Raw genomic sequence first — 13003 nt, forward strand, 5'->3', positions numbered from 1 at the left:
AAGTATTTTGTGTTTATCTTTATGTATTTGGTCAGGCCAGGTGTGGCATGGGGTTTTTGTAATTGTGGTGTGTTTGTCTTGGGGTTTTGGTGGTGGTATTGGGATTGTAGCTTAGTGGGTTGTCTAGCAAGGTCTATGGCTGTCTGGACTGGTTCTCAATCAGAGGCAGGTGCTTATCGTTGTCTCTGATTGGGAACCATATTTAGGCAGCCATATTCTTTGAGTTTGTCGTGGGTGATTGTCCTTAGTGTCCTATGTGTACTCTTTGTTAGTTTGCACCAGATAGGCTGTTTCGGTTTCGTTTATTGTTTTTTGTAAGTTCGTGTTTCTTTGTTATATTAAACATGGATCGCAATCGACACGCTGCAGTTTGGTCCGACTCTCCTTCATCACCACTATATGAAAACCGTTACAGATCAAATACGAATCTTAGAATCAACTATGAAAGACGAACAGAACCCACTGGATTCTCCAATTACATTGAATGAACTACAGGACAAAATACAAACCCTCCAACCCAAAAAGACCTGTGGGATTGATGGTATCCTAAATGAAATGATAAAATATACAGACGTCAAATTCCAATTAGCTATACTTAAACTCTTTAACATCATCCTCAGCTCTGGCATATTACCCAATATTTGGAACCAAGGACTGATCACCCCAATCGACAAAACTAGAGAGAAATTTGACCCCAATAACTATGTGTGTGTCAACAGCAACCTTCAAAAAATCCTCACATTTCCTAATTGAAAACAATGTACTGAGAAAATGTCAAATGGGCTTTTTACCAAATTACCGTACGACAGACCAATCATTCACCCTGCACACTCTAATTGACAAACAAACAAACAAACCAAAACAAAGGCAAAGGCAAAGTCTCATGCTTTTTTTATTTCAAAAAAGCTTCGACTAAATTTGGCATGGGGCCTGCTTATAAAATTTCATGGAAAGTGGTGTTGGGGGAAAAACACACACATTTCTTTCCATAGGTCCGTGGGGTGAGACAGGGATGCAGCTTAAGCCCCACCCTCTTCAACATATATATCAACAAATTGGCTAGGACACTAGAACAGTTTGCAGCACCCGGTCTCACCCTACTAGAACCTGAAGTCACATTTCTACTGTTTGCTGCTGAGCTGGTGCTTCTGTCCCCAACTGACTTGCCTAGTTAAATAAAGGTTAAGTAAAAAATAAATAAATAAATAAAACCAAGGAGGGCCTACAGCAGCACTTAGATCTTCAGCACAGATTCTGTCAGACCTGGGCCCTGACAGTAAATCTCACTAAGACAAAAATAATGGTGTTCCAAAAAAGCTCCAGTTGCCAGGACCGCAAATACAAATTCCATCTAGACACTGTTGCCCTAGAGACACATCGATGGCTCTGAACGAACTTTATTTAACTCTCTGCAAACTGGAAACGATTTATCCGGAGGCTGCATTCATTGTAGCTGGGGATTTTAACAAGGCTAATCTGAAAACAAGACTCCCTAAATTTTATCAGCATATCGATTGCGCAACCAGGGGTGGAAAGACCCTGGATCATTGTTACTCTAACTTCCGCGACGCATATAAGGCCCTGCCCCGCCCCCCTTTCGGAAAAGCTGACCACGACTCCATTTTGTTGATCCCTGCCTACAGACAGAAACTAAAACAAGAAGCTCCCACGCTGAGGTCTGTCCAACGCTGGTCCGACCAAGCTGACTCCACACTCCAAGACTGCTTCCATCACGTGGACTGGGAGATGTTTCGTATTGCGTCAGACAACAACATTGACGAATACGCTGATACGGTGTGCGAGTTCATTAGAACGTGCGTTGAAGATGTCGTTCCCATAGCAACGATTAAAACATTCCCTAACCAGAAACCGTGGATTGATGGCAGCATTCGTGTGAAACTGAAGGCACGAACCACTGCTTTTAATCAGGGCAAGGTGTCTGGTAACATGACTGAATACAAACAGTGCAGCTATTCCCTCCGCAAGGCTATCAAACAAGCTAAGCGCCAGTACAGAGACAAAGTAGAATCTCAATTCAACGGCTCAGACACAAGAGGCATGTGGCAGGGTCTACAGTCAATCACGGACTACAGGAAGAAACCCAGCCCAGTCACGGACCAGGATGTCTTGCTCCCAGGCAGACTAATTAACTTTTTTGCCCGCTTTGAGGACAATACAGTGCCACTGACACGGCCTGCAACCGAAACATGCGGTCTCTCCTTCACTGCAGCCGAAGTGAGTAAGACATTTAAACATGTTAACCCTCGCAAGGCTGCAGGCCCAGACGGCATCCCCAGCCGCGCCCTCAGAGCATGCGCAGACCAGCTGGCCGGTGTGTTTACGGACATATTCAATCAATCCCTATACCAGTCTGCTGTTCCCACATGCTTCAAGAGGGCCACCATTGTTCCTGTTCCCAAGAAAGCTAAGGTAACTGAGCTAAACGACTACCGCCCGTAGCACTCACATCCGTCATCATGAAGTGCTTTGAGAGACTAGTCAAGGACCACATCACCTCCACCCTACCTGACACCCTTGACCCACTCCAATTTGCTTACCGCCCAAATAGGTCCACAGACGATGCAATCTCAACCACACTGCACACTGCCCTAACCCATCTGGACAAGAGGAATACCTATGTGAGAATGCTGTTCATCGACTACAGCTCGGCATTCAACACCATAGTACCCTCCAAGCTCGTCATCAAGCTCGAGACCCTGGGTCTCGACCCCGCCCTGTGCAACTGGGTACTGGACTTCCTGACGGGCCGCCCCCAGGTGGTGAGGGTAGGCAACAACATCTCCTCCCCCGCTGATCCTCAACACTGGGGCCCCACAAGGGTGCGTTCTGAGCCCTCTCCTGTACTCCCTGTTCACCCACGACTACGTGGCCATGCACGCTCCAACTCAATCATCAAGTTTGCGGACGACACAACAGTGGTAGGCTTGATTACCAACAACGACGAGACGGCCTACAGGGAGGAGGTGAGGGCCCTCGGAGTGTGGTGTCAGGAAAATAACCTCACACTCAACGTCAACAAAACTAAGGAGATGATTGTGGACTTCAGGAAACAGCAGAGGGAACACCCCCCATCCACATCGATGGAACAGTAGTGGAGAGGGTAGCAAGTTTTAAGTTCCTCGGCATACACATCACAGACAAACTGAATTGGTCCACTCACACAGACAGCATCGTGAGGAAGGCGCAGCAGCGCCTCTTCAACCTCAGGAGGCTGAAGAAATTCGGCTTGTCACCAAAAGCACTCACAAACTTCTACAGATGCACAATCGAGAGCATCCTGGCGGGCTGTATCACCGCCTGGTATGGCAACTGCACCGCCCTCAACCGTAAGGCTCTCCAGAGGGTAGTGAGGTCTGCACAACGCATCACCGGGGCAAACTACCTGCCCTCCAGGACACCTACACCACCCGATGCTACAGGAAGGCCATAAAGATCATCAAGGACATCAACCACCCGAGCCACTGCCTGTTCAACCCGCTGTCATCCAGAAGGCGAGGTCAGTACAGGTGCATCAAAGCTGGGACCGAGAGACTGAAAAACAGCTTCTATCTCAAGGCCATCAGACTGTTAAACAGCCACCACTAACATTGAGTGGCTACTGCCAACACACTGTCAATGACACTGACTCTACTCCAGCCACTTTAATCATGGGAATTGATGGGAAATGATGTAAATATATCACTAGCCACTTTAAACAATGCTACCTTATATAATGTTACTTACCCTACATTATTCATCTCATATGCATACGTTGATACTGTACTCTATATCATCGACTGCATCCTTATGTAATACATGTATCACTAGCCACTTTAACTATGCCACTTGGTTTACATACTTATCTCATATGTATATACTGTACTCGATATCATCTACTGTATCTTGCCTATGCTGCTCTGTACCATCACTCATTCATATATCCTTATGTACATATTCTTTATCCCCTTACACTGTGTTATAAGACAGTAGTTTTTTTGGAATTGTTAGTTAGATTACTTGTTCGTTATTACTGCATTGTCGGAACTAGAAGCACAAGCATTTCGCTACACTCGCATTAACATCTGCTAACCATGTGTATGTGACAAATAAAATTTGATTTGATTTGATTTGATTTGATTTGAAAAAACAATACTTTCCTTGGGCTAAACATCAGCGCCACAGGTAACTTCCACAAAGCTGTGAACGATCTGAGAGACAATGCAAGAAGGGCCTTCTATGCCATCAAAAGGAACATCAAATTTGACATAGCAATTAGGATCTGGCTAAAAATACTTGAATCTGTTATGTAACCCATTGTCCTTTATGTTTGTGAGGTCTGGGGTCCGCTCACCAACCAAGAATTCACAAATGGGACAAACACCAAATTGAGACTTTGCATGCAGAATTCTGCAAAAATATCCCTCGTGTACAACGTAAAACACCAAATAATGCATGCAGAGCAGAATTAGGCTGACACCCGCTAATTATCAAAATCCAGAAAAGAGACGTTAAATTCTACAACCATCTAAAAGGAAGCGATTCCCGAACCTTCCATAACAAAGCCATCACCTACAGAGAGATGAACCTGGAGAAGAGTCCCCTAAGCAAGTGGGTCCTGGGGCTCTGTTCACAAACACAAACACACCCCACAGAGCCCCAGGACAGCAACACAATTAGACCCAACCAAATCATGAGAAAACAAAAAGATAATTACTTGACACATTGGAAAGAATGAACAAAAAAACAGAGCAAGCTAGAAGGCTATTTGGCCCTAAACAGAGAGTACACAGTGGCAGAATACCTGACCACTGTGACTGACCCAAACTTAAGGAAAGCTTGGTCTATGTACAGACTCAGTGAGCATAGCCTTGCTATTGAGAAAGGCCGCCGTAGGCAGACCTGGCTCTCAAGAGAAGACAGGCTATGTGCACACTGCCCACAAAATGAGGTGGAAACTGAGCTGCACTTCCTAACCTGCCAAATGTATGACCATATTAGAGACACATATTCCCTTAGATTACACAGATCCACAAAGAATTTGAAAACAAGCCTGATTGTGATAAACTCCCATATCTACTGGGTGAAATACCACAGTGTGCCATCACAGCAGCAAGATGTGTGACCTGTTGCACAAGAAAAGGTCAGCCAGTGAAGAAAAAACACCATTGCAAATACATCCCATATTTATGTTTATTTATTTTCCCTTTTGTGCTTTAACCATTTGTATATCGTTACAACACTGTATATATATATATAAAATATGACATTTGTAATGTCTTTATTGTTTTGGAACTTCTGAGAGTGTAATGTTGACTGTTCATTTTTATTGTTTATTTCACGTTTGTATATTATCTACTTCACTTGCTTTGGCAATGTTAACATATGTTTCCCATGCCAATGAAGCCCCTTGAATTGATTTGAGAGGCAGAGAGAGAGGCAAAGAGAGAGAGAGAGAGAGGCAGGGAGAGAAGCAGAGAGCTAGAGAGAGGCAGAGAGAGAAGCAGAGAGAGAGAGGCAGAGAGAGAGAATATGTCTGTCCGTCACCTCACCGTCTCTCTCCTCAGGTGTGGTATTCCATTACGGGTCTCCTAGTGACCGTTACGCCCTCTCATTTGATGACGCTAAGTGGGCCTGTCAGGAGAACTCCGCCCTCATCGCCACGCCCAACCAGCTGTGGGCAGCATTCCATGACGGTTACTCCAACTGTGCTGCCGGATGGCTCTCTGACCAGACTGTCCGGTGAGGACACACACACACACACACACACACACACACACACACACAGACAGACAGACAGACAGACAGACAGACAGACAGACAGACAGACAGACAGACAGACAGACAGACAGACAGACAGACAGACAGACAGACAGACAGACAGACAGACAGACAGACAGACAGACAGACAGACAGACAGACAGACAGACAGACAGACAGACAGACAGACAGACAGACAGACAGACAGACAGACAGACAGACAGACAGACAGACAGACAGACAGACAGACAGACAGACAGACAGACAGACAGACAGACAGACAGACAGACAGACAGACAGACAGACAGACAGACAGACAGACAGACAGACAGACAGACAGACAGACAGACAGACAGACAGACAGACAGACAGACAGACAGACAGACAGACAGACAGACAGACAGACAGACAGACAGACAGACAGACAGACAGACAGACAGACAGACAGACAGACAGACAGACAGACAGACAGACAGACAGACAGACAGACAGACAGACAGACAGACAGACAGACAGACAGACAGACAGACAGACAGACAGACAGACAGACAGACAGACAGACAGACAGACAGACAGACAGACAGACAGACAGACAGACAGACAGACAGACAGACAGACAGACAGACAGACAGACAGACAGACAGACAGACAGACAGACAGACAGACAGACAGACAGACAGACAGACAGACAGACAGACAGACAGACAGACAGACAGACAGACAGACAGACAGACAGACAGACAGACAGACAGACAGACAGAGCTGCCCCAGTCACACCCAAACACTCACTTTTTGAAAAACTCAGACTACATTCTGTTTGTGGGACAACCATTGTTTGATAGTTTTAACATTGGAGTGCAGGCTAGTTTCCTCTGGCTCTGATCCTAATAATGCTATCTCCACAGCTATCCTATCCAGTCACCAGAGCTTGGTTGCTATGGACACCAGGAATACTCATCTGGTGTGAGGAATTATGGGAAAAGAGATGCTAATGAGCTGTTCGATGTCTACTGTTTCAGCAGGGAACTGGAGGGTAAGACACACACACACACACGCACACATCTCACTTCCACTCCTGATCGCAGGGCTGGACTACCAAATCTATGCCTTGGCGCACCTACCTCCAGTGGTATCCCCTCCGTACAGATTGTTATACTTTTGGGGCGGGATGGGGTGGGGACAGGGGGTTTGCCATGAGATTGAGAAAAATAATTGCTGATTTACAGTTTTTTGCAATCACTTTAGCACTTATTTCAGAACCTTGTGGTCATTTTTCTAGACACAAAACTCAAAACGGTCATCACTTGTAACACAGGCTGTCCAATGTTCAAAACATTGCATTGTGCATTCATATCTTTAAAAAAACCTTGCACTTGCAGAATCATTGTTTCAAATAACTAAGTTATTATGAAATACCATAGGAACATTAATACAGATCACCCACACACAAAGATACCGATTGTTTCACTGTGTAGTTGTTCGTACAATCATTAAATATTGGAGTACAAAATATGTGATACATGTTTAATTATGGTACTACACATAAATACATCACTGTAAAAGGACTAGTAGAGCATACTACAGACTCAGTGGAACATTGAACAAAATCTGAAATTTATCAAAGAAATACAATAAAATCAATTTGTAATTTTAATTTGCTACACAAAAAAAATACAGTAAAATGTCAACTGCACTGTAAAAGGACTAGTATAGAGAATACTACAGACACAGTGGAGTAATTGAACAAAATCGGACAATTTTTTAAGAAATACTCTAAAATTTCTTTGAATCAAAACAAAAACGTATTAAGCTACAAAAAAAATAAAAAAATCGACAGTAAAATGTCAACTGCAGTGTTCCTCACCTGGCTTACTGTAAAAAGCAAAACAAATGATTGATTACTGTACTTCTATATTTCCATCAACCCTGTCTTGTGGATTTGGCCACAGGTTCTCATCCACATCACAATTGATGTTTTTATTAGCTAAACATCTAGGGAAGACTCTTCGGGCATGGTGCATCCAGGCCTGACACTGGTCTGCTGTGCGTCATCCATAGCCTGGAGAAGGGTGGCTTGTTCGTGAGGGCTCCTATCATATTCCTTCCACCTCCATGTGGAGAAAAATTCCTCAATTGGGTTAAGGAAAGGAGAGTATGGGGATAAGTACAGGGTGGTAAATTGTGGATGGGCCTGAAACCATGCTTGCACCATTTGAGCATGGTGGAACCTGACATTATTCCACACGTGACATAGGTCAACAATCAGCTCTACAGACCTGCTTTAGCTCATCAAAGAAGGTTACAAGGAGAGCTGCATTATATGATCCAATACGAGGTCTGCGTCCCACCACACCATCTTCCAAAATATAGCCGCACACCTGGTGATGTTTGCCCCCACGCTGTCCAGGGACTTGGATGGGTGCCCACGGGCCAATGAAATTCTGACCTCTCTTCCTTGTCTTGGACAGGTTGTAGCGTGCCTCATCCAAAAATAGGAATTTGTGACAGTTTTCTTCAGCATCCAGCTCCATCACCCTCTAAAAATAAATTTTAGAAAGAGAATTACTGCTTACAATGATGTAGAATTTTTGGGGAATTTTTCACAACAGGCATCTTGAAACTGAACATACCTGAACATACTCAGTCCTCAGTTGCTTCACTCTGTCTGCATTTCTTTCTAAAGGCACACGGTATAGCTGTTTTCGAGACACCTGGTGCCTTTTCAGCATGCAGGCAATAGTCAGCTAACTTATGGCTTCCACATTGTTCAACATTGTCCAAGATGTGCTGGTGAATTTCTGTAAGGTGAATATCATTTCTGGCCCGAACCAAATTGACCACAGCCCGCTCTTGTTGGTCAGAATTTTGCCTCTGCCTCCCTATTTGGCCTAGTCTCAATTCTGCAGGGAAAATTACAGTAAGAACACATTTAGTCACATCACCTACACATTGGCATGCAGTATACAGTCATTTGACAATTGAGAGTATAATGTTTAGTTCATGCTGAAGATTTAACGGTTCTCATTGCGGAAAGTTTTGATGATTGAAGCCACGGTTGATCTTCTGAGGTTTGGTTGAATCATTGGAGCTGCCTCAGTCATTGTCCTGCCATGATTTACGACATGGTCTACAACTATTGCTCGGATTTCATTGTACACTCTTTGCTGATGCTGCCGCTGTCTTGGTCCCTGGCCTTGTGCTCTACCATGTTCCCCCACACCTCTCAAACGAGGCCCACAACCACCTCTCAGAAGGGGTGCTAGTCCCCTGCCATTCCTTTGACCACAAAAGCAATTACAAGGGCCTGTATACATACACTTAATTAGGTGTTAAAGAAAATAGCCTGCTCCTTCGAACAGCGAATAATGTGGCTGCCTGCAACTCAATATGAAGAGTACATAGAGTAGAGAGCTTTAGTTGTTGTTCTATCAAACATTAGAACGAGCAAGATGCGTAATCTAAGCTACTTTGATCGTGGTATGATTGTTGGTGCCACTAATGGTGGTTCCAGCATCTCAGAAACAGCTGCCCACCTGGGATTTTTACGCACTACAGTCTCCAGAGTTTACAGAGAATGGTGCGATAAACAAAACACATTCAGTGAGTTCTGTGGGCAAAAACACCTTGTTAATGAGAGAGGTCAGAGGAGAATGTCCAGACTCATTCAAGGTAACAGAAAGGCCACAAATGCTCAAATAACAGTCATTTAAAACAGTGGTGTGCAAGCTGTTGTGGAGGCAAAAGGGGGTCCTACCCAGTACTAGATAGGTGTACCTAATAAAGTGGCCGGTGCATGTACAGTAATGTCAAATCTGACAACATGGTCTGGAAAAGTGGTACATGGGACCATAGAAACAGTGTCTGATAAAGAATGATGATGAAATATTACATCCATAGATAATGTAGTCCAATTGGTTGATGTTCCACAGTAATTGCTATCAATGGATCTCGTTACCCTGAAACTTCCATGATCTAAACATGGAATATTGTTAGTCAGTTTCCATAAAACTATGCATTAAGTGTAATGCAACAGTTACTATCATTTTGAGCAGTTGTAGAAATTGATAGTTAGATCATTGTAATTTTTATTTATTTTTATTTCACCTTTATTTAACCAGGTAGGCTAGTTGAGAACAAGTTCTCATTTGCAACTGCGACCTGGCCAAGATAAAGCATAGCAGTGTGAGCAGACAACACAGAGTTACACATGGAATAAACAATTAACAAGTCAATAACACAGTAGAAAACAAAGGGGGGAGTCTATATACAATGTGTGCAAAAGGCATGAGGAGGTAGGCGAATAATTACAATTTTGCAGATTAACAAAACTGGGGGTGATAAATTTTGATCAGATGGTCATGGTCATGTACAGGTAGAGATATTGGTGTGCAAAAGAGCAGAAAAGTAAATAAATAAAAACAGTATGGGGATGAGGTAGGTGAAAATGGGTGGGCTATTTACCAATAGACTATGTACAGCAGCAGCGATCGGTTAGCTGCTCAGATAGCTGATGTTTGAAGTTGGTGAGGGAGATAAAAGTCTCCAACTTCAGCGATTTTTTGCAATTCGTTCCAGTCACAGGCAGCAGAGTACTGGAACGAAAGGCGGCCAAATGAGGTGTTGGCTTTAGGGATGATCAGTGAGATACACCTGCTGGAGTGCGTGCTACAGATGGGTGTTGCCATCGTGACCAGTGAACTGAGATAAGGCGGAGCTTTACCTAGCATGGACTTGTAGATGACCTGGAGCCAGTGGGTCTGGCGACGAATATGTAACGAGGGCCAGCCGACTAGAGCATACAGGTCGCAGTGGTGGGTGGTATAAGGTGCTTTAGTGACAAAACGGATGGCACTGTGATAGACTGCATCCAGTTTGCTGAGTAGAGTGTTGGAAGCCATTTTGTAGATGACATCGCCGAAGTCGAGGATCGGTAGGATAGTCAGTTTTACTAGGGTAAGCTTGGCGGCGTGAGTGAAGGAGGCTTTGTTGCGGAATAGAAAGCCGACTCTTGATTTGATTTTCGATTGGAGATGTTTGATATGAGTCTGGAAGGAGAGTTTGCAGTCTAGCCAGACACCTAGGTACTTATAGATGTCCACATATTCAAGGTCGGAACCATCCAGGGTGGTGATGCTAGTCGGGCATGCGGGTGCAGGCAGCGATCGGTTGAAAAGCATGCATTTGGTTTTACTAGCGTTTAAGAGCAGTTGGAGGCCACGGAAGGAGTGTTGTATGGCATTGAAGCTTGTTTGGAGGTTAGATAGCACAGTGTCCAATGACGGGCCGAAAGTATATAGAATGGTGTCGTCTGCGTAGAGGTGGATCAGGGAATCGCCCGCAGCAAGAGCAACATCATTGATATATACAGAGAAAAGAGTCGGCCCGAGAATTGAACCCTGTGGCACCCCCATAGAGACTGCCAGAGGACCGGACAGCATGCCCTCCGATTTGACACACTGAACTCTGTCTGCAAAGTAATTGGTGAACCAGGCAAGGCACTCATCCGAAAAACCGAGGCTACTGAGTCTGCCGATAAGAATATGGTGATTGACAGAGTCGAAAGCCTTGGCAAGGTCAATGAAGACGGCTGCACAGTACTGTCTTTTATCGATGGCGGTTATGATATCGTTTAGTACCTTGAGTGTGGCTGAGGTGCACCCGTGACCGGCTCGGAAACCAGATTGCACAGCGGAGAAGGTACGGTGGGATTCGAGATGGACAGTGACCTGTTTGTTGACAACAGGGCAGGATGGATATAGATCTGTAACAGTTTGGGTCCAGGGTGTCTCCCCCTTTGAAGAGGGGGATGACTGCGGCAGCTTTCCAATCCTTGGGGATCTCAGACGATAGGAAAGAGAGGGTGAACAGGCTGGTAATAGGGGTTGCGACAATGGCGGCGGAAAGTTTCAGAAATAGGGGGTCCAGATTGTCAAGCCCAGCTGATTTGTACGGGTCCAGGTTTTGCAGCTCTTTCAGAACATCTGCTATCTGGATTTGGGTAAAGGAGAACCTGGAGAGGCTTGGGCGAGGAGCTGCCGGGGGGGCGGAGCTGTTGGCCGAGGTTGGAGTAGCCAGGCGGAAGGCATGGCCAGCCGTTGAGAAATGCTTATTGAAGTTTTCGATAATCATGGATTTATCGGTGGTGACCGTGTTACCTAGCCTCAGTGCAGTGGGCAGCTGGGAGGAGGTGCTCTTGTTCTCCATGGACTTCACAGTGTCCCAGAACTTTTTGGAGTTGGAGCTACAGGATGCAAACTTCTGCCTGAAGAAGCTGGCCTTAGCTTTCCTGACTGACTGCGTGTATTGGTTCCGGACTTCCCTGAACAGTTGCATATCCCGGGGACTATTCTATGCTATTGCAGTCCGCCACAGGATGTTTTTGTGCTGGACGAGGGCAGTCAGTTCTGGGGTGAACCAAGGACTGTATCTGTTCTTAGTTCTGCATTTTTTGAACGGAGCATGCTTATCTAAAATGGTGAGGAAGTTACTTTTAAAGAATTACCAGGCATCCTCAACTGACGGGATGAGGTCAATGTCCTTCCAGGATACCCGGGCCAGGTCGATTAGAAAGGCCTGCTCACAGAAGTGTTTTAGGGAGCGTTTGACAGTGATGAGGGTGGTCGTTTGACTGCGGCTCCGTAGCGGATACAGGCAATGAGGCAGTGATCGCTGAGATCCTGGTTGAAGACAGCGGAGGTGTATTTGGAGGGCCAGTTGGTCAGGATGACGTCTATGAGGGTGCCCTTGTTTACAGAGTTAGGGTTGTACCTGGTGGGTTCCTTGATGATTTGTGTGAGATTGAGGGCATCTAGCTTAGATTGTAGGACTGGCGGGGTGTTAAGCATATCCCAGTTTAGGTCACCTAACAGAACAAACTCTGAGGCTAGATGGGGAGCGATCAATTCACAAATGGTGTCCAGGGCACAGCTGGGAGCTGAGGGGGTCGGTAGCATCTCTGAATTTCAGTAGTGGCCTTCCTGAGCCAGGATTCAGACACAGCAAGGACATCCAGCCAGGTTCAGACACAGCAAGGACATCAGGGTGTGCTAGAGCAGTGAGTAAAACAAACTTAGGGAGGAGGCTTCTGATGTTGACATGCATGAAACCAAGGCTTTTTCGATCACAGAAGTCAACAAATGAGGGTGCCTGGGGACATGCAGGGCCTGGGTTTACCTCCACATCACCCGCGGAACAGAGAAGGAGTAGTATGAGGGTGCGGCTAAAGGCTATCAAAGCTGGTCGCCTA

General features: G+C 45.3%; 1 protein-coding gene across 2 annotated transcripts in view; it reads left to right on the forward strand.

The window, feature by feature from the left end:
* Positions 1-13003, forward strand: part of LOC112236664 (neurocan core protein) — a 131201-nt gene that overhangs the window by 48993 nt on the left and 69205 nt on the right. For both annotated transcript variants that reach the window (XM_042329000.1, XM_042328999.1), the window contains exons 6-7: positions 5565-5739; positions 6663-6790. In XM_042329000.1, the coding sequence (XP_042184934.1) occupies positions 5565-5739; positions 6663-6790 (303 nt within the window). The remainder of the gene's footprint in view (positions 1-5564; positions 5740-6662; positions 6791-13003) is intronic.

Source organism: Oncorhynchus tshawytscha, linkage group LG10 (assembly GCF_018296145.1).
Source record: "Oncorhynchus tshawytscha isolate Ot180627B linkage group LG10, Otsh_v2.0, whole genome shotgun sequence".
Classification (NCBI taxonomy): Eukaryota; Metazoa; Chordata; class Actinopteri; order Salmoniformes; family Salmonidae; genus Oncorhynchus; species Oncorhynchus tshawytscha.